We start from the raw sequence: 22,837 nt of genomic DNA, 5'->3' as shown, positions 1-22,837 counted from the left end.
AATTTTATAGTCAGACGTTTGAAGTATTTTAAAGTCAACTTCTGATAAAGGGTTTTTTTGTCTGGAAACAGATTAAGGCTCAGTGAAGTGTCAAGTATGTCACGTTTTAAGAGTTACCACTTTTTCTTGTCAAATTCACAAAACAAAATTATCCTTTTTATTTACCAGAAACTTAATACCTTTGAAGTTTTCAGTTACAACTCTAAATAAAAATATTAAATCTAGCAAACTGTTCAATGTAGACTTCATGTATTAAAACTTTAAAGATTCCAAATAATTTCTCTTACAGTATCGTCAGCATGTGGTTTTCATTATTTTCCAGTCCCCATTTTTCACGTACATATTTTATCTAATATTTTCTAGGTAAATAACTGATTTTAGAATATACAGGATGGTTGTAGGATTTGTCTGCAGACTTGAGCTCTTGTGGGTTTTGCTGTTTGATTTATGATAAGTTAAATGAGTTTAAGCTATGTGGGCTGCACCAAGTAGGTGTTCCGGTAGATGGCAGTGACTCACAACTGCCATGGCCTGCAGCGCAGTGTCACCGAGCTGGCTCTGCTCTTTGATGTTTTAGAAATCTTCTTTTTATTATGAGATACATGATTGGTTTTTCCCTTGGTTGGGTAATAAAATACTCTTTTTTATCATGAGTAAGCATTTGCATCAGAACACAGGTGCTGTATAATAATGAGTCTGCTCGATGAGCACAGTTTTGGAGTTTGGTACAGAATAGGGCTCATATCAGCCCCTGGGGAGCACACGCAGAGCCTGGATCTTGGTTTCTGAGTCCTGGGACTCCTTGGAGCAACGGCTGATTCCAGGTGTAAGGCAGGGAAAGCTCAAGGGGAGCCTGCTAAACTAATTTATCAGCAGGGGATTGCTGCATCAGAAATCAAGGAAGGATGTGTTCACTTACAGTGGGGTCTGCAGGACTTACAGAGGGCACAGGACTTAGCTTGACAGAGCGCCTTTCAAATTTGGGGGCCCATTTGAGAATCACAAAGAGGAATGATAGTAACGGTTTGTAACATACCAGGAAAAAAATCGACAAGTCCATAGTATTACTTAGAAGAGAAAAAAAAAAGGAATAATTGGTTGTTTTTAAATCATAGGAAATGCCAGCTCATGTGTAGAAAGGATGAATGACATAGAAAAATTATCATTTTTAATCCCCAGTATAATAATTGATTCAAGCAAGGATCATCGGTGGTTGCCAGAATCACTGGGAGAAAGTTGTAGGGGAACAGGAGGTGCACATGGCTTCAAAAGATCACTCCCCAGGTTAGGTATGATTGCAGAGAAGAAATGCCCTTGCAGTGGAGAGATCTGGCCATCACTACAGTTTTAATCAAGCAGTCAAGCCTGACACTGTTACTGGGATGCACGGCATCAGATGCCTCTGGATGAAATGCAGTAGAAGGTACCACGTCACCTATGTGGTGGTGTTGCCAGCCGTGTTTTACTGTGATTCTAATTAGGAAACAGCCAGATGAGTCCAGAATGGAGGACATTCTATGAGACAACTGGCTTGGATTCCATATTGGCCACTGGGGGAGACTAAAGAAACCCGACAGCCAAAATGCAGTGTGTGATTGGAATCTGTGTCAGTAGAGAAATAGAGCGTTGAAGGGCATTTGGCAGGCATTTGGGGAGTTTGAGCTTTTGAATTAATGTTAATTTCCTCAGGTATGGTAGTGGTGTTTTGGGGAGATTCATGTTGAAGTATTTAGATGTGAAATACACTTTTAGATGGTTTGGCAAAAGAAAGTATATGTGTGTGTATAGATATGCATATGTGTATATCTGTGTATAGCGTATGTGTTATGTGAGTGTGTTTACATGTACATATACGTGTATGGGGGAGGGGTAGATAGGTGTATTGAGATGTATGTGTGTTAACAGTTTGTGAGACGAGGTGAGGTGCATTTGGGTGTTAATTGTCCTGTTCTTTCAACTTTTCTGTGAGTTAAAAATTTTTAAGCAGCGGAAGAGACACAGTAAATAATTAAAATATAAATGCTGTGATTTCAGCAAGTGAAAAGAGGCAGGGATACAAATATGAAGTACCTGGGTCTTAGTAAAATCTTCCTCTTCCCATTCCTTTCGTTCTCCATAATGATGGTTCAGTAAATATTTGTTGCTTTGTTAACATTTTTATTTGAGGACAGAGTTTAAATTAAATGAATCTGAGAGCTGTGCTCCTTAGGGCACTCGTGAGTTTTCAATAACCTTTATACACGTGCCACATGTAATTGGGAATCATTACGTGTATATATATATGTATATATATATATATATATATATACATATATATATACATACATAGCTTTGTTGAAAGCTTTAAAAAATACCCTACTATTGTGTTATTTTTAAAATTTTATTTTGTTATTTTATTTTTTGGGGGGAGAGGAAATTAGATTTTTATTAATTTTTTAATGGAGATACTGGGGATTGAACCCAGAACCTTCTGCATTCTAGGCATGCACTCTAGTGCTGAGCTATACCCTTCCCAGCTACCATTTTGTTTTGTGGTAGCAGGATGAATCCCAGACCACACTTGACTGATTGATTGATTGATTCTAATGGCAGAACAGCCAGTACCTCTAAAAGGTATGGAACAAGTGGATGCAGAGGGTGCCGTGTTCACTTGTGTTTTGAGAGCCGCAATATACGAACACCACGAAGTCCAGGTAGCCAGTTCAGGTCCTATAGGAAGGAAGAGGCACAGTCCATCAATGAAAAGTGTGATTGGAGTCTGCACCTCTTGGGTTAGTGAGTTACTCAGTGAAATCATACGTATTTTAAAAAACTTTAAAAAAAATCCACAGTGTCTGATTTCTTTGCAGATAATTTATTTCTTCTGTATGTTGTTAAGCTATATAGAGAATTTTGAGCGTGTTTGTATGAGACTAAGCTTTTAACTCACTGGCAGTACTTTAAGTTAGAAAGTAATGGCTTTGGAGTTTTCCGTTTAGTTTTTTGCTGGGATAGTGGCAGAAAGACAGAGGATTCAAGAAGGATGAGAGTAATTCAGTATCGTTTTAGATATCATTTGAATATAACCTGTCTTCCTGAAATCTTGCCTCTTCTTTTCTGAAAGAAACCAAGATGAGTAGGTGTAGAGACCTGATGGTTTCCCTTGATTTTTGTTTCTCCATTCGAGTTAACTTTCTCCATTTAAGGTGTATTCAGTGTGAGTTTTTGCAGTGGGTCAGAGCTTATATTGTTGTCCTTCGTGCTTTTATGTGTTCCAGGGCCTGGCCGAGGAACACAGAGGGACAAGTATAAAAAGCATCTTATGCCCCGAAGGAACTTATGTATTTTTTAATTAAGATTTTTTTTCTACTTGAAAATACTTTCAAACCTACGAAAAGATTGCAAGAACAAAAATAGTCCAAAGAACACCTTATAACCTTGATTCAGATCCGCTTATTATGAAGGTTTTACTTTTGAGTGCTTTATTATTTGCACTCTCACTGCCTCCTGTGTCCTCCTCTCTCCTTCTTTCTCTCTCTCTCCACACACACGTGCACACACACGCACGCACACACACACGTTGTTTTCTAACAGCTTATCTTTTGTCCCTAAATACTTGAGTGTTGGGGAACTTATATTCTGTTTGGAGGTAAAACATACATATTTGAAACAACTGGAAGAAAATAAAAATGGGATGGCTTAAACAATTTAGCCGATTAACAAGTTTTATCAGTATCAGACTAAAACATTGATTTCTAGATGATAGAAAACTTTTCAGGCTAGAACTACTCTTCTACTATTCTGAGACAGTTACTTGGCCTCTTAAAACTTGCACCCGAACTTCCAGCATTTGAATCTCAAACTTATATGACTAGTTGTTCAAGGAGCTTTTCAGAAGTTTACATTTTTGGTTAACTAGAATGTATCTTACAGACAAAAGAGATTATGTCACTTAGAGTTTAAAGATAATTTTTCACCCTGTTTATGAGATAGAACATTTGCTGGAGAAATGTTTTTGAGGGGGGTGTTTTAAATCATATAATAAAAATAGCTTGAGTGAATTTTTATAGAGGAAGTGCTTAATTCTGTTCAAATAAATATAGAATGTTATGTACTAGAGTTACACTGAGGTAATGAGAACTTTGTTTTGCCCTTGATCTATTGTTTTAGACTTAAGCCCTTGGTGGGCCTGCCAAGTATGATTCAGGGTGATCTTGAGATGCCTTTTTCCCCCCCAAATAAATATAACCTATATGCCTGCAAATACTTAACAAAGACTATCTTATAGCCAGTTGAAGGAAGAGAAAAAAGACAATGTAGTAAGAATCTTTGAGAATTCATTAAGGAATTGACTTAAAATAATTTAAGATGATTTCGAATGAAAAACTAGAGGAAGACAATTTGACCAACATAGTGAAAAATCATATATTTGAATATGTTAGAATAATTTAAATGACTGTGTCCGGCTAACTATAGTTGAGTTCTTTGGTGCTATTGCTTGTCATTTGAATAATAAAAAGTTTTATTTACAGCAGACAAAAAGCAGCAGTATATAATTGATATTCATTTATTTTATTAAAGAAATCTGATTTGGTAAAAACAATCAGAAAATAGTATTTTTAACGCTAGTAGTAAAATTTTTTTAATCTATAAAAAGCCTCATTTATTTTTATAGCAATTTGATGACACATCTGCTTGCTTTATTCAGCTGAAAAAGAAAATGTTGGTTCTTGGTGTTTGGTAAAATTGCTTTGTTAAATTATTTTCTAAATTGTTCAACTTTTAACAAATGACATTTGATACTAACACTGGAAAGCAATTTTGGCTAATTAAGTAGATCCCTCTATAAACCATTGGAACATTAAGATGACATACTGTTCATTCAAGATTATTTTAATTGGTACAATTATTGTAATTTTCTTGCAATTATGTGTTGAGCTAAAAGCTTTTGTCTTGATCATTTGAGGGTTTTTTTGTTAACATACATTTAGTAAGAAGAAAGAGAGTAAAATAAAAACTGTAGATAAAGATTTTCTGTCTACTTGTATTACAGAGTTTTAGACACCACTGAGATATTTTAGTACAGAACTTTATTTCTCTATTTTTCAGTAAGCATTTTAGGCAATAATAGAGGTTTTTAAAAGATCAAGTTAAAAGTTTTAATGAAGATAATATTTCAAATTTCTGTTTTGACACTGCTCAAGCAATCTTTTACTCAGGATGATACAGTCAGAATAGTTTTGTGATAAGGATAATGTCATACTTTGTTTTGATTTTTTAAAACAATTGAATAAGTCTTGAGAGAGTCTCAGAATGGTAGTCATTTTCCATTTCACTGAAATAGCCAATTGCAGAATATACACTATAGACATCTAATTTATAACATCCTAAATTTAATATCTGTAAATTATTCAAGTAGTAGTACTTCTTAATTAAGACATTTTTCATAATAAAACGTCATCTATTTCTTCCTGATATTCAGCCCAAGTTTTCATAAGCCTTATTTGATGACTTCTGGTTATCTCCTGCCTCTTAGCTTTCACTGACCGCCATCTGCTTTCCTTCAGGTTTTGGGTGATTATCCGTCCCCCTTCCCACCCCATCTTGTGGCCCAGATCATGTGTAGGTGTGTTTCTTGTGCACTGGACTTAAGTTATGAATTGGAATAGCATAAAAATTGGATGCTAGTTAGTTTAGATTTGCAAAGAAGTTGTCTTAACTCCTCTGTAGTTCAAAGTACATCCTTTGTACTGATGATTTTTTTCTTAATTTAGGTTTTAAGATAGTATACATATTTATTCCAAATGCTGGTTCGTGCCTGCTGTTTTAGGACTTTTTATAGATAGTTTAGAATCTTAACGACATTCCATGCCTTCTTGGTATTTTTTTTTAAACTTTTTTTTTACTGGGTTATAGTCATTTCACAATGTTGTGTCAAATTCCAGTGTAGAGCACAATTTTTCAGTTTTACATGAATGTACATATATTCATTGTCACATTTTTTTTCGCTATGAGCTACCACAAGATCTTGTATATATTTCCCTGTGCTATACAGTATAATCTTGTTTATCTGCTCTACATTTTGAAATCCCAGTCTGTCCCTTCCCACCCCCCCATGTCTTCTTGGTATTGATGTGACTTCTCTGTGGGTGTGGGCGTTGTCACTGATCCACAATGATCACATTACTGTCTTGTGTGTAATTATCGTTTCCATCACTACTCCCCAAACACACCTGCCCTTAATGTATGCATATAATATAAATACTTTATTAAGGGGTTCAGTACTTTATTAATATCTTTATCTTTTTTGAAAATACTCTGATTGAATTCTTTGTAAGATCGTGAAATATTTCCCCATATAGGAGAGGAAACTAAGCAGGTATGTGTTGGACAAAAAGAAAATATAATCTAAAATAGAAATCACATTTTGACTGGATAAAATAAATGATATATTTGCCAGGTTATGTGAAGATTAAGCTTTCAAAGACGCCTGTAAACAGATGTAATGTTGACGAATATGCATTTCTTATTGTGCATTGTGTATTTTGATCCATTGTCTTTGTGGAAAATAATTGGAAAATTCAGGTTCCTGAAGATAAATAAAGGTGAAGGGCAGAACTGTTTAGTCTATTTTGGTATACCTGCAAATCACACCTACTTTTGTTGTTTGGAGACAAAAAAAATGAAATGGGATAACCTAGATATATTTGATTTTGAGTTTATCTATTTAGATATTTTGCTACTTGTTTGTTTTATTGTTGCTGCCAGAGTCATAGCAACACCCAAAGGTGTGAGAGAAATTCATGGGAGAAAGCTTAGAGTTTTTTCATTTATTCAGAAAACAGTTACTGAGCGCTCACGATGGACCAGGCGCCACTGGAGGAGCTTGGGTACGTGAACAAAGCAGACATAGATCCTACGCCGGGGGGCTGACTCCAGCAGGGAGGTGTGGGTGATGAACAGTGTCTGTGATGCACACGTCCGCAGCTTGTTCAAAGGTGACACGAGCTATGGGAAAATAAAACAGAACAGAGTCTGGGGACGAGGAGTGTGCAGGACCCACATCACGCAGGAGGCTCAGGAGAGGCCTCCTTGAGGGGGGAAGTGCCAAGCAAAGGCTTGAGGGAGGAGAGAGAATTAGCCAAGGAGGATTCTGGGGAAGCATTTCTAGGCAGCAGGACCCGTTTGGACACAGGCCCTGGGGCCAGCGGGTGCCTGGAGTGTTTGGGGAACAGCAGCAAGGAGGGGTCCGGGGTGGCCAGAAGGGGTTCCGCGGCGGGGAGGGGTGGGAGGTGAGGTCAGGGAGGCCGGGGGGTGGGCCCCGGACAGCTTTAGGAGGACCATTGAGAGGACTTCGGCTTCTGCCCTGAGTAAGGTGGTGATCCGCTGTGTCTGCTCTCAGGTGCCTCTTGGTCATGTCTGTGCAGCTTGGCCCGAGTTCGGGAACCCCGCTGACCTAAGGGCATGTATTTTGAGAGTCCTGTGCTGGGAAGAGGGTAGGAATGAAACTGGGTAGAAAAATCAGGGTAAATGAGAAGTTGTGGTGAAAGTAGGTGGTGACCCCTCGGTCAAGATGAACTGGAGTGGTGGAGCGTGGCACATAGTGACCCTGCCTGGACGTGGGAAAGCGGGATGGGAGGGTCGCCTGCAGCCTTGCTGCAGCGTCTGACAGAAACCAAGTAGTTATTCTCAACATCCCCCAGGGTTTATGTGACTCCTCTCCCTGCATGTCTCTCCTGTTGGGATAGTTTCATGTTTCTTACCATCATTTGATTCCTTATTTTCTAATAAAATGATGGATTTATAAGCTTACTTTTTGGATCATTTTTCCAATTGCATTTTTTTCCTTTGGACTTCCCAGCTGCATGGCCTGTTCCCCCCACCCCCAATTTCAACCCCTGCTTGAGAGGGAGTAAAAAGTGGGTTCCACGGAATGAAGAACTGACAGGTACAGAGAGAGCAACCAGAGGCTTGCTTGTAGAGAAATACTGAATTTGATTTACGGGACGTGCAAGATGAGAACGATGGTCATGCATTCCAGGTTGGGCTCCAGGATGATGAAAAATACTTGGTCAGAATTCTCTCTACAGGAATCAGGTTTACCTGCAGATCCCAACAGCCTTAGTGTGGCTTTCCAGCCCCTTCTCTTGCCTCCTCCCTCTTGCCTTTTCCCTTTCCACCCTATGTCTCTGCCCCATCCTCCCCTCTCCCACCTTAGTCTCCTGATCTCACCTTAAATGTCACTGGTCAGGAAGCTTCTTCTAACCAGCCCCACCCCAGCCTCCAGGGTGTTATTAGATGCGTTCATTGTGGACTGGTATGTTACTTCATGACACTTCCCAAAGTTACACTTCCCTTTTATAAAGATGTGCATTGCAATTTCTTTAGTATTTGTTTCCTGAACTAGACCGTTAACTCTACGAAATGTAACTTCCTTAAACCTTGCTGAATGCCTTGCCTCTAGACATTCTTGGCATGGAGTAGGCAGTAGTGGGTATTTCTGAAAGAATAAAGAAATATGATGATGACGTTTGCATTGAGGAAAGCATGGTTTGGGGGGGAAGTGGTAAGTGGAGAGCTGCATTTAATCTTTTCTTTTTTTTAATTGAAGTATAGTCAGTTACAACGTGTCAATTTCTGGTATAAAGTACAATGTCCCAGTCATGCATATACATACATATATTTGTTTTCCTATTTATTTATTTTGGAATTTGAGGGGGGGTAATTTGGTTTCTTTCTTTACTTATAGAGGAGGTACTGGGGATTGAACCCAGGACCTTGTGCATGCTAAGCACGTGCTCTACCACTGAGCTGTGCCCACTTTATCTTGAGAAGAATACTATCCACACAGACGCTTCCTTCTTTGGTTCTAAACGTAGTTAAACATTCGTTGTTATTATGCCCGTAGGTCCCTGGGTAAGGCACATAGTAAGACACAAAGATTGAATGGTGATTACATATTTCAAGTAACACCTAGTAGTTTCTGCCTTTTGTCAGGTGATAGTAAAATCAAAGCGATGTTTTCGTAGGCGTTTCCCTATAACTTTGAGTTCAGCTGCGTTTCTAAGGTTTCTCACTTATACAGTCATTTTATGAATGCCGTGGTTTGGAGTTGCGTCTAATCGGCCCACTTTTAGACAGGTCCCTCCCACTTTAGTTTCTAGTCATTAGCAGTGTTGTTTCAAAAGGCTCTGGGGCTTAACTGAACTCCATTTTTATTATGCTAAACATTTTGATTATATTCATTCATTAAGCAAATGTAGAGTCTATTATGCGCTGAGCACATGCTAATACAAGCATTAGCTAGTATTACTCCAGCCCTTGATCTGTGCCACACATTGGACTTACCTAGGTTATTTCACTTAACACTCACCACTCGGGAGGCAGAGAGTGGGAGTTACCTAAGATCACACAGCTGTGGCTGTTGGAGCCGCCCCAGGCCTGCTTCTGGAAGCCAGGAGGCAGTCTGCAACTACAGAGCTAGACTGTGGGTCTGAGATGTTAGAAATGCAGAGCTAAAGTGATTTGACTTTTATTTTCAGATATATTTTATTCATTTTCAAATGAATATTTTGAATCATTTATTATGTATCAATGGGAGTTTTATAGCAGATAGCAATTTTTCCAGAGGATGGAATTTATCTTTTCATTAAAAAAAAATGCAGACTTATTACCAGCTTATGTGAAACCCCAGATCAATGCTTTTTTTAGTTCTAATTGTGTCTACTAACTGCAGTAGGTTTTGTAGGGAAAACTTGAAAAAATCATTTGTGATATTTAGCACTTTAACAGCTGGTGCATCTGTGTGTTTAAGCTTTTATACCATTTTTATTATACTAAGTGGCTGTAATTTTTTTCTTGATAGCTTTTTCAATAGCTTTTCTTTTGCTTTCAATAGGATAAAATTGATTTTTAAAATATTTTCTCATTTCAACTTAAAATGCCATATTCAGTATTTTATACTAATAAACAAAGAAAGAATTTTAAATGTTCCAAAGTTGTGTGTTTCTAACTTCAGCATGAAAGACTCAGGTATATTAACCAAGGCAATTTGAAAACAGTATTAGCAAAATCAGTTTTTCTAAAATGTATTTTAGTATCTAAAACAAAAATTATTATTACCTATGTAGGTTTACAGTTTATTTTATAATACAGTAAGAGTATTATGAATATTTACATTAAAAAACCAAATATGATAAATGAATCATTCAAATTTGCCAAAAAATTAAACATGCTACATTAAAGATCAGGTAGAGATCAGTTTTTCCCCTGAAATTATTTTTTTGACAGAGGTTTGTGATTTCAGAATTTCAAATTAAATGTTTTAAGACTTCAAAATATGAGAATAAACAAAAGTAATGTGTAATACAAACGCCAGCTAATTGAAATGCCAAGAGATGGTGAGAGGATGTAAAACCGCTAAGTGGCTTCTGCTTGCAGTGCCCGAGAAGTCCACAAGGGGGGAGTATTTCACCAGAAGCATTGTTAGCGCGGTCCGCCAAGAAATAAGAGCAAATGCATTTTGCTTTCCCTTTTCCGTGGCAGAAAAACAAGGAAAACACTGAGTTTAGGATTGTTTTAAACTCTAACGTTCAGCTTTCATCCCTATTTTTTAAAGAGTGGCTTCACAAGACATTTATAAGCACAGAAAATCATGATCATAAACGAATGAATGGTTATCTGATTGTATGTATAGTTTTTATTAGATTTAGTGTAGTACTTTTTTCTTCTAAAGTTCTTTGAAATTAACTGTTAAGAAAAACATAGATATGAAGGGAGAGGATTTTTTTTTAAATTGATCTCCTTACAAAATTTATGTTTATATCTATGTTTTTATTTTAAAATACTTAAGTCCTACACATCGTAGATCTTGGGTTCTGTGCTGATTCAACATTAAACCTGTAAGTTAATTTGTATAGTAAAAGTTTTGCTTTAATCTTAGGCATATTTATAGTCAGACTTTGAGTTCAGAGCCTCCATTCTCTGCTTGTTACTCAGTTTTATTGCAAAACATTTTCTTCCTTTGTATGATTAGTGCAACACTTCTTGAGATTTCTTAAAGCCAATGTGAACATCTCACCACTTGCTAAAACTTCACTGCGTTGCTTGTGTTCCTCAAACAGCTACGAAATTTGGATTTTTTATACTTTTGCTGGAATATTTTAAAATATCACAGTATAAACTCTTGATGTAGAACGCTGGGCTTTGCTTTTTGATGAGAGATACTATTTTCATATCAAGTCTCTTGTAAATATTTTGCCTGTCTCATTAGCCTCTTAACTTTTCTCTGTTACTGTGGCTTGAAATGACTGTTTCGTCATCTGAATTGCTGTTGTCTGCTCACTTTCATAGGAATAAGGGGGGTAGGCATCATGCTGTAAAACACTGTTTTTCAGGCTCCCCCCAGTTGAAACCTTTTTGCAAATTCAATCTTATGCAGAATCCCCATAAATAAAGCAGAATGAGTGCAATTAATTGACTCAAATTATAACATTTCCTGATAAATTCAGTTAGGAAAATAAGCTGTTCTGAAGAATATTAAAATTGCGGTACGTGGATGATTGTTGAAGTCTTACATTAGTTTAAACCTCTGTTTTTTCTGCACTTGGTTATAGTAATGTAGAATCAAGGAAATTCTAAATCGTAAGCAGATGCAAATGTTACCATTTTTTAAACTCGCCTTGCAATGGCAGGATATTTTCAGTGAATCTGATCCAGAAACTTCAAAGTTTAATTGAGAACTTTGCTTTTTAGGTGAATCACCAATATAATCTCACAGTTGCTCACATTTTTTTTTTTATAGCAGTTGAAGTGTTGGGTGCTGCTCCTTGAACTCAGTCCTGGCACCCAGCTCCAGTCCTGAGTTGCTATGGCGATGTTCTGACTGGCTGCTGGTCTCTGTGCGCAGCACGTAGGGTGGAGCAGTGCACTTGCTTGCATAATTTTGTGAACAGAGAAGTGCTGATCTGGATTTTTTTAAAAGGAAGGAATTTAAATATATACATGAAGATGGAGGAAACGCTTTATTTCAGTCTGCTAAAAACTGAAATAAAACTAGGATAACCTGCTAACAGCCTTATATGTTGGTCTACTTCAGTGTGTTAAAGTCTGATATGTAACGGCATTCTTATTTTATTGTATTTTTAAGGAGTTAAAACTTGTAAATCGTTAAGAATTTTGAGCCAGGGCTGTGGCATTGTTTGAACCAGTGCAGTGAGCAGGGTACAGGATTGTGCATCCGGCGGACACAGGTTCCAGATCTGCTGTTTACATCCAGCTGACGTCAGGCCAGTTGCTGAACCTCTCTGAGCCTCAGTCTCCAAATTTTAAAAACTGAAATAATACCTCATGGACTGCTGGGAGGTAGAAAAGAGATAAACTAAGCAAAATATCTGGCCCAAAGGATGGCATGCAGTAGGCATTCAACAAATATTAGTTCTTTTTAAAATTTTCCTTTCAATACTTTACATTTAAATATTTTTTCTATTAGATTTTATATAAGAAAGGGATACCTTCCTCAGAACATTTTACGTAACACACGTGAGTGAAGGCAGCGCCTTGTCCGTGTGGTAGGTGAGCCTAGGCAGATACTTTCTCAGTTACTTCCTTGGGTTTCATCTTTTACCTTCCCTGTTGATCCCTTCTCATCCTGGTAGTTACCAAAATTACAACCTTATAGCCAAGTCAGCTTAGGCTTAGGGGTCTCATTTTTACACCACAAACCAAGGGAGCTCAGATGTGGAAGGGACATCTCTGCGCAGGCCAGTGCTTTTCCTTCATCGCTTTGAGAGGAAGAGCATCTCCCCACGTGGCAGGGCTGTGGGGAGCATCTGGAGGTCCTTAGATAGGATCTTAGAAATCTGCTTCAGCCCCTTTTAAATAAGGAAGCTAGAGTCCCAAATCACACACCGTTAACAAGTGACCCAGCCTTTAAATGTATTTTTATGCCTTTAAAAAAACCTCATTGATTTTAATTTTAATTGTCAAGCATTATAACCTTATTCTAAGTTATCTGAGATCATCAGGTCTGGATTTAAGGAAAGTCACTGCAGCAAATACTCTGTTTTTTGTTTCAGAATGCAGCCAAGTTGCATTTCACACAGGCATTGTATTCCTAGAAATCACTGCCTTTATGAAAACTGCATTTAATGGGAAGTATCTGACATGTAAATATGTAGTAAGTGTATGTAACAGCTTCACAGGGAGCGCTGTTTTCCTCCTCAGACTTTGATTATACTACGTTTCCTAGTCAGTTGAACAACCTTCTTTCTTTCTGAGTGTAGATGCTTTTCCTTTAAATCGCAGGCCTACGTGTTTCCTCCATTAGCATAAAAAAGTAATCCTGGGCCCTCATGTTTTGGCCAAACAGATCATCTTGGATATGTGCACCCTCAGTGGGGAATTTTCTTTTAAATGCAGAGTAAGCTCTTCGAGTAAATCCAAGAGTAACACTGGCCAGCCCTGCCAGTGATTTCTGTGGCAACTTGGACAAGTACTTGTAGACCATCCTTAAACATGGAAGGCAAACACATTCAGTACTAGAAAGCAGAAGCAAACGCACAAACCCGAAGGCTGGCAGGGCTGTGCGCGCAGCGCGGCGCAGAGACCCGCGTGCTGCTGCTTCCTGGTGCTGTTACTGAACAGGATGCCCGTGAGATGCAGCGGCACCGCTGTCGGCTGCAACAAGCGAGCACTGCTGACACTGCACACTGTTGTCTTGAGAGTCAGCTCTGAGCACCTCGTGGACATGCCTCTGTTTTCTTTTTAACAAGTTCTTTGCTCCATTGAGTGTTGTTTTGCACTCAGCACAGCTTCTGCATATGGACAGTTTTAGCTTTTAATTCCTTTATTACTTTTGTTACTTTAGCTGTAGCAAGGAAAGACACTTGCTGACCCCTAGGCTAATGTTCTCTCCAACGTAATATGAAAGGTGATTCGTGGAATCATTTTCAAGGTGCTTTTTATAAGAATCTTAGGGGTGATTAAAACTTATGGGACGCAGCAAAGTCAGCACTCAGGAAAATTTATAGCTGTAAATACTTATATTAAAAAAGGAAAAAAATCTTAAATTAATAATGTGACTTTATACCTTGAGGAACCAGAAAAAGAGGAACAAATTAAAAAAATGTCAAAGCTAGTGGAAAGAAATGAAGTGGAAATTAGAGTGGAAATAAGTAAAATAGAAAAATAAGTGAGAATCGATGACACCAAAAGTTGTTTCTTTGCAAAGATCAACAAAATTGACAAACCTTTCGCAGACTGACAGAGGAAAAAAAGACACAAATAACTAAAATCAGTAAATGTGGATATTACCACCAATCTTACAGAAATAAAAACGATTGCAGGAGAGTACTCTAAAGGATGCACAAAAGGCATTTGACAAAATGCAGCATCCTTTTATAGTTAAAAACAGGCAGAAAACTGGGAGGAGATGGGAACTTACTCAACATGGTAAAAGGGCATTTACGGAAGAACCCACAGCTAACATTCTCGATGGTGAAAGACGGCAAGCTTCCTCTCTAAAGACAGGAGCAATACGAGGATGCCTGCTGCTATGGACTGAATGTGTTCCCCACTAAATTCACATGTTGAAACCCTATCCCCCAAAGTAATAGCATTTATAGTAATAGTATTCTACTTACCCTTTAGGGGGTAAGTTGATTTAGATGAGATCATGAGGGTTGAGTCCTTATGGTGGGCTTAGTGTCTTTATAAAAAGGACCGGAGTGCTAGCTGCTACCAGAGAGAGGGTTCTCATCAGAACCTGATCATGCTGACACCCTAGTCTCAGACTTCCAGACTCAAAGAACTGTGAGAAATAAATGTTGTTTAAGTCCCAGTCTGTGGTATTCTGTTATAGCAGTCTGAGTTGACTAAGACACCTGCTTTTGCTACTGTTACTCAACATTATCCTGGAAGTTCCAGCCAGTGCAATTAGACAAGAAACAGAAATAAGTGGATCCAGTTGGAATGAGGAAGTGAAACTGTCTCTAATCACAAATGACATGATCGTGTATGTAGAAAACCCCCAGATATTTTGCAAGAAAGCTACTAGAACTGATAAATTCAGCAAAGCTTCAGGGTGCAGATCAACACACAAAAATCAGTTGAGTTTCTATACATCCGCAGTGAACAATCTGAAAGTAAATTAAGAAAGCAATTCTACTCACTGTAGTATCTAAAAGAATAAAATATCCAGGAATAAATTTAACCAATGAGGTAAAGACTTATACCCTGAAAACTACAAAACCTTCCTAAATTACAGAAGTTCTAAATAAATAGAAAGATAGCCCATGTTCATGGATAGGAAGACTAAATATTAAGATGTCAGTATTACTCAAAGTGATCTGCAGATTGTGTGCAATCCCTATGAACTTTCCAATAGTCTATTTTTTGGAAACAGGAACCTAATTCTGAAATTTATACACAATTGCAAGGGACTCCAAATAGCCAAAACGATCTTTAAAAAGAAGAATAAAGTTGGAGGACTCTCACTTCTCAATTTTAAAACTTATTACAAAGCTGCAGTAATCAAAACACTGTGGCCTTGGCATAAGGGTAGACATATAGACCAATGGAGCAGAGTTGAGAGTCCAGAAGTAAACCCATGCATCTACGGCCAGGTGAGCTTTGATAAGTGTACCAAGGTTTTTTCCAGTATCAGAAAGGATAATTAAAGTGAAAATTATTTTTAAAAAATAGGATTCTTTGGGAAAAATACTTTTTGTGTAGCTTATTCGTTCTACAAATATTTATTAAGCAAAAGTGATGTGACAGCATTCTGCATTAGGCACTGGAGATACAATGGTGAACAAAACCAAACTTGTTTTCAGCTTTAATGGCATTTACCATCGAGAGGGGGAGATAGACATTAATAAAGTAATTCCACTAATGAATAATGTTACATTCTAATCGTGATATGAGTATCCAGGAAAGCATCTGAGCTCGGAGGCCTTGTAATAGAGGAATGCAGTGTGGTTTCACAGAAGCCTTCTCTGAAGAGGGGGCGCTGAGTTGAGAGACAAAGGATGAGTAGGAATTAACCGGGCTAAGACAGACAGGGAGAGAGTGGTTAGCTCCTAAGGTGCCCAGGGTTTTTGTTTGTCCACAGATAGTAGTGGACTTACCGATGGATTTCATTTTATCTTTTGTTTCTGACTGTTTGGCTAACAATGCTGAGTGGCTGTTTCTGTCTGTGTGTTCCATCTGTCTTCCAAGATCTCAGAAGTGCTCTGTGCAGAGAGAGTATTTAACAAATGGGCACTTACTATTAGAAAGTGTTTGAGAGTCTACTAGAAGTGAAATGTGTTTCAAAGTAATAAACTTCTGAGGCAGTTAAGTTTTCCCTTTTTAAAGAAAATTTATTTTAATTTTTAACCTGTTAGATTAAATGACATTATTAGACAGCTACTTTTAGACAAAGTGTGGTAAATAATGCCTTCTTCATAAATTACGCTCCTAGAACCTGTTTATATTTTGATTTAAAATAGATTTTTTTTTTCCTTGTAATTTAAAACCCTATTTTGAATGGAAGTGATATGAACGACTTATGTAATTTCTGCCAAGGAATTAATATGGACTTTCTATAAACCACTGTCATTTATAATCAAAATGCTTTTAACTTACATTGATGTTGGCATTGACAAGTGGTGCTAGATTGGTAGCATAGAAAGAAATTGCATTCAGACTTGCTGGGAGGTCACTGGTGCCTGAGGTTTTATAATGCTTTCTTTGGGCCATTTAACTGCTGGCAACTTTAATTCACATGACTCATAATACTGGAAATTTAAATTCACTCTTAATTGAAAAGTGAAGTTACTTAAATTCTTTAAATACTAACCTTTGGAAAACTATCTGAAAAATAAAGGCACATATGATTCTGGTGGCCCACTGCCAAAAGATTATCATTTACATAAATATCTCTTTCAGTAGAAGAGTTTAATGTATTGAGCTCAGAAGGTTAGAATAGAGACTTCAATCTGGAAACCAGCAGTAGACTGTTGGCTTGTGAACAGCACTATTGTTCGTCGTATTGAGAACACTGTTCACATTCAAGCTTAAGCAGAGCTGGCATTAAAATTCAGTTAATTTGTTTCATGTGACTTGTCAGCTGTGTGTTTTTATCTAAATCTTTTTAGCTTCTCTTCTTAGTGTTTTATTTAAACTCCTGAAATAGATGAACTACCTTTTTAACTATTTAAGCTCTGATATTTTGGCCAGTTTTGCAGATGATTCTGTGAAACCGTTCTCCAAGTTTTCCACTTCATTTTAAATATGTTTAATAATCAGTTTGAATACCAGTTTAATGCATTAAGAAGTAATTCCATTTCAGAGGACTTTCTGTGTGCATATGTCCGTAAGAGGGACTTCCTGAAACTCATTTCAGACAAAATTTCTGTCTCTGTTGTCTCACCAGCACCCTGTTCTTTTCTCGTCTGCTGATTTTGTTCTCTGGATTTGCCCTTAGATGGCTTTTAATAAATGGCTTCTAGCCAAGTACTGGGCCTGAGTAGTGAAGTGCTAGTCCCAGAGAAACAATGTAACTGTAATAACTAACATTAGAGTAAGATCCCACTTCACTTTTTTGAAGGGCATGAAAATCTTAACTGCTTCTCTAAAACTAGACTCAGTAAAATCTCACAATTAATTTCCTTGACTAATTGGGAATAGAGTGTTTTCAAGATGCCTCCAAATTTATAGTGATTTTTAGACAGCTTTATGAGCTTTAAATTGTACAATTCCTGAAGTTTTTATATATATATATATATATACACACATACATACATACATACATACATACAAACATATACACACATCCACCAAATCATCACCACCTGCAGGAGAGCAGGCTTATCTGTCACTTCCAGAAGTTTCCATCTATTCCTTTGAAATCTCTCCCTGTCGCTTTTCACCCCCACATCCCTAACTGCACAGGCACCCCTTATCCTCTTTTTGTCACTATAGATCGGTTTACATTTTCTAGTTTTATGTAAATGGAAAAATACAACTGTGTACTCTTCATTTGCTATATTCTTTCACTCAACATAATTTATTATGAGGTTTATCCATGTTGTGTGTATCAGTAAGTTCATTCCTTTTTATTGAAGAAGGGTACCACAAGTCACTTTTCTCTTCATTGTTAGTGGATATGTGGGTTGTTAGTGGATATTTGGGTAATTCCAGTGTTCTTATCCATCTCCTTGTCTTTTAAGTTCTCTTTGGCATTTTCCATTCCTTTATCTCTCTGTGATGTATTTTTATTTACTGCCTCAGATCGGCCCATGGCCTGGCATGTAGTAGGTTGAACCCTATGGAGTTGTCAATATTTGACCATTTTGACCTATAAAAATGGCAGTTTCAGGCAGTTCAATATAGAAGTGTTTACTAAGTAAGTTTTCAGTGAATATCACTTGTTTTTGCATTTAAGACCTCTGCCTGATACAAAATCATTTCCATATATAAATTCAACTGTGTAAAAAATTCTGCATAATAAAAAATAGACTAAGTGACACTATATTAGTTACTGTTGTGTCTGGGTGGTGGAATTAAGTGCTTTTTCCCACTTTTTCTGTATGTCTCTGTCATATGTATATATGCTTAAATAGTAACTATAGATTACTTTTACAGTAGGAAATAAAACCTTTTATAAGAAAGGAAAAATCTGTGCTTTTTTTATAGTTTAAGTGATTTATTTAAAAATTATTCTTTATTCTTTTCTTTGTAACGGCAAGAACCATAGTATTTTAGAATAAACATGGAGTTTGGATTCAGATTCAAGAACCATAGTATTTTAGAATAAACATGGAGTTTGGATTCAGTCAGTCATGTGACTTAGGCAGGCTGTTGCATGTGTCTGAGGGGACTGTTCACATGTGTAAAATGATGACTCATTTAATCTCCACTGAGAGGTAACCATTAGCGTATGACATGCGTTACTTCCCTTCCGCTGGTTCCCGAGCCCACGTCCTACCTTTGGTTAAAGGCAGTGTAATTCTACCTCAGACTTACCCCCTTAGTAATTTTGTAACTATACCACTGACTTTATTCTTTTTTCTTTTCGTTAAAAAACATTATGAGAGCAAGGCGTTATCATGTGTTACTTATCTTTATAAATAACGATTTTTAAGTTACATGCAGAACTTGCCTTTTTAATAGTGACATTAATGACCATTTTCATTTGTTTCTTATTTGAAGAATATCAAAGAATATTCCAACAACTAAAGATGTCGAGCCACTGCTTGAAATAGATGGAGATATAAGAAATTTTGAAGTGTTTTTGTCTTCAAGGACCCCAGTTCTTGTGGCTCGAGATGTAAAAACCTTTTTGCCATGCACTGTAAATCTGGACCCCAAACTACGGGAAATTATTGCAGGTGGGTGTTGGTAATAAATTGGATTTTTCTTCTCTAAAGTACTAAAGAATTTTCCTGTTTCTAACCTAGCTATTATATAAGTTTCTCCTGTTCCTTGAAAAACTAAGAAATACTGAATCAGGCACTGCATAGGAGAATTAATGAAACTGGGGCTAGGCAGTCTTGACTTCCTTTTGGGAACAGTAGGAAAACATTATTTGTTAAATTGACTTTAGTGTATTTCCCAGCCTACCCCGGAACCGTCTTTGGAATCAGACTCCTTTTAACATCCAGTCCCCACTTGAAGATGTCAGTCCCTTGTAATTTTTCTGTCACCAGTCTTCTGTCTTTAATAGGGATCTCTGTCCAGAGGAGTAAGAAAATTACTATTACTTTAAAAATTTTAGCTTAAATCTGTGGACTGGAACTTGAGGTTAGTGACATGAAGTTTTTGGGATAATTTAAGTTGTTCTTGAGTCACTGCTGTATGCCCATGAACACGCACAAATCCTTTACTGAAACATACTAGCTTTCGTATGATTCAGGTGCTGCTCACCCACCTTTGAGTTTTCCAGGAATTAGGAAGAGAGAGCTTTATACTCCTACATACATTTTTCAGGTACCTGTTACAAAGCTGTTGTCAGAGGTGTATTTTGTGGCTGTGGAGTTGTTTGTTGTTCCTGTAGTTTACAAACCCCTAGTCCTAGCTGACATGACATTTACTGCACAAGTGTGAATTATTCGTAATTAGCAAGGCCTTACAAATCATAAGAATTGTTAGAATAGTACAAACGAACAGCTACCTTCAAAAGTCAGAAAAAATTATAGTTCTGGTAACTGAAGAGAAGAATCCAGATGTTGGTGACTTAAATGGTGCAAAAGCTTGTATGTAAAATAGTTGAGCTTCTCTTCCCAGAATGTCAGTGGAGCATCAGGATTTCCTGTCTGCTGCTTTAAGCCAGTTGGAATCCCTGGCAAGAGCGATAAAGTCATGTTTCTATCTGATAACTAAAGGAGGAGGTGGCAGTGGGACTAACTACTAATGTTCTGTTTTCTTTTGCCTTCTGCGGTATCGTTTAATCTTTCAGATGTTCGCGCTGCGAGAGACCAGATCAGCATCGGAGGACTTGCCTACCCCGCGCTGCCTTTACACGAAGCCCCGCCTCGGCCACCGTCGGGCTACAGCCAGCCTCCGTCCGTCTGTTCCTCCTCCGCTTCCTTCAATGGGCCGTTTGGAGGTGGGGTTGTGTCTCCACAGCCTCCCAGCAGCTACTACAGCGGCATGACGGGGCCCCAGCACCCGTTCTACAACAGGGTAAGGAGGTGCTGGGGGCTCACTCTGAACACCTTTGTGCGGGGAGATACCGAAGTGTTGTGCTTAGGGAGCCTGTTACTATTTTGAAACTGTGCCTTAGTTTTAAAAGGTAAAACGTGTTAAGTTTGAATGTAATAGGATATTTTCAAAATCAGGAAATGTTTAAATTTTAACAGGTTCTAGATCTTAGTTGAGTCTGAATATTAGCATTTTTTTTGCTTTTATTTATTGTCTGATAAGGAAGAGAGCTCTTCAGGGTCAGCAGTGACTATCCTGTCTTCAAAGGGATCTGTTTTTCTATTTGTTTATAAACAAACGCTCCATCTGTTAATTTATATTGGCATTTAAAACAATGATGATTTTCTGCAGTAGTTCAGCCTGTGTATAAAATGTGTTACAGCTTTTAAATGTGAGATAATGATGGAAAATACTGCTTGTAGGACTCAGATGTTATTTCCAAATCATGGCACTGTAGAGTTTTATTTCGAGTTATCTTCAGTCGTGTATGATTACTTACTTAGTATAAATGTGATAATTTTCTACTGCAAAAGGTGAGAGTGCAATTATCAGTGGTATTCAGACCCTATAAAGTTATCCTCATTTTAATGGTCTCAAATACTAATATTTCCTATATTCCCTGTAGGAAAATGGAGCATCGCCCCTAGTGTTATACTTTCTGGAACTGTACTCTAAGATCCATTGCAACTTCTTTATTTTTGTTATTTCCCTCTTTAGAGAAAACACAGGGGCTAGTATTCACAGAAGCCAACTACATGCCTAAATAAATTTCATATGAGCTAGGAAGCTAGAGAAATTTAGAATAAACATGGCAAAGAAGGAATTCTAGAAGTTAAATTTTCAGTTTTTGAGAAATGTTGGCCATATATGTAATTAGTGTATCATTTATAGAGAGCCTATGAGTGTTATTCCATTCTTTTACTCAGATAAGGAGAAAAAGATGGAGCAATAGCATTTTATAACGCATGTCATCCTTGTGAGCTTTACCTGAGTGGTAGGCAGTGTGAAATTGCAGGGTTTTATTTATCAGTCTTAAAATCTGCTGTAGTTTTACATAAACTGGCTCATTGATCATTAGATGACAGTTGAAGTTTTGAGACCAAGAAGTGTTTTTTTTTTTTAATTACCATACCATCTAGGTGGAGACCTTGTGTTGACTACTTTTACATGAATAACAATGATGTGATGCTTTAATAGCATTTTACTATTTTTAAAACACTAAAAAATTTTCTCATGTATCTAAGTCATTATTTTTTGCTCAGGTTATTTGAAGTTTTTAGTCTGAAAGTTAAAAGCAGAACAGTTTCTTAAAATGGCAATAGTAAAAAAGGTGAGGGAAGATGTTACATCGGTGTAATAACATTTAATGTGTTTTAATCTTTTATGTTTAGCCCATATAATCTGATAGCTCCTGTTTACATGAAGCTGGTTACAATAAACGGTCCAGTTCTAGGTCTCCTCTAAACAATGACTCCCCTTTAAAAAATATGCTTGCTTCTTTAGGAGATAGAGTGAACTTAGGGTATAGAATACAAAGAAAACTTCAGGACTTAGAGTAACCAGGACTCCTGGAATCCACGCTAGGGGCTTTGTTCGCATATAATTGAGACTGTTTTTGGTTTTACTTAAGGCTAATTCTTTTTTGGTAAAGAATACTATTCTGTTGAGATTCTGTTCAGCTTTTTTTCATGAGATGGTGAGTTACTATTTGTAAATCACTTAGAACACGGCACATGGTAAACCTATAAAAATGTTGAATGTAAAGAAAAACTCTTGTGTCAAGTTGTAAGGTACAAAACTTTAGTTGTTTTTTTTTTTTTAAAGCTTATATTAAATCACTAATATAAAATTTTAAATGGTATGTCTTAAGCTTGGGTTGATATCTTACAGAATATGAGTGAGACTTTTTTGCTTTTGTTTTGTCACTTGCATTAAAAACTTGGAGTAGTTTTTTATTGGTTAGTTTCATTTGCTAAATCTCATGACACTTTGATTTCTGTAATTGTTTACCCCCTTCTTTTGTTACGTGTTTTCTCCATAGCCATTCTTTGCCCCATACCTTTACACGCCAAGGTGTTACCCTGGCGGTTCCCAACATCTCATCTCACGTCCATCAGTAAAAATGAATTTGCCCAGAGATCAGAGCAATGGCCTAGTAAGTATAAAAAAGGGT

General features: G+C 37.2%; 1 protein-coding gene across 9 annotated transcripts in view; it reads left to right on the top strand.

The window, feature by feature from the left end:
• The window catches only part of KIDINS220 (kinase D interacting substrate 220), a 90,005-nt gene that overhangs the window by 48,154 nt on the left and 19,014 nt on the right, over window positions 1–22,837 (top strand). For 7 of the 9 annotated variants that reach the window (XM_074341626.1, XM_074341623.1, XM_074341621.1 and 4 more), the window contains exons 23-25: window positions 19,174–19,352; window positions 20,420–20,646; window positions 22,706–22,819. In XM_074341626.1, coding sequence (XP_074197727.1) covers window positions 19,174–19,352; window positions 20,420–20,646; window positions 22,706–22,819 — 520 coding nt within the window. The remainder of the gene's footprint in view (window positions 1–19,173; window positions 19,353–20,419; window positions 20,647–22,705; window positions 22,820–22,837) is intronic. The other 2 variants (XM_074341628.1, XM_074341627.1) reach the window with 1 other exon arrangement.

This window comes from Camelus bactrianus, chromosome 15 (genome assembly GCF_048773025.1).
Source record: "Camelus bactrianus isolate YW-2024 breed Bactrian camel chromosome 15, ASM4877302v1, whole genome shotgun sequence".
Classification (NCBI taxonomy): domain Eukaryota; kingdom Metazoa; phylum Chordata; class Mammalia; order Artiodactyla; family Camelidae; genus Camelus; species Camelus bactrianus.
This window is presented reverse-complemented; position numbering and strand designations above follow the sequence as displayed.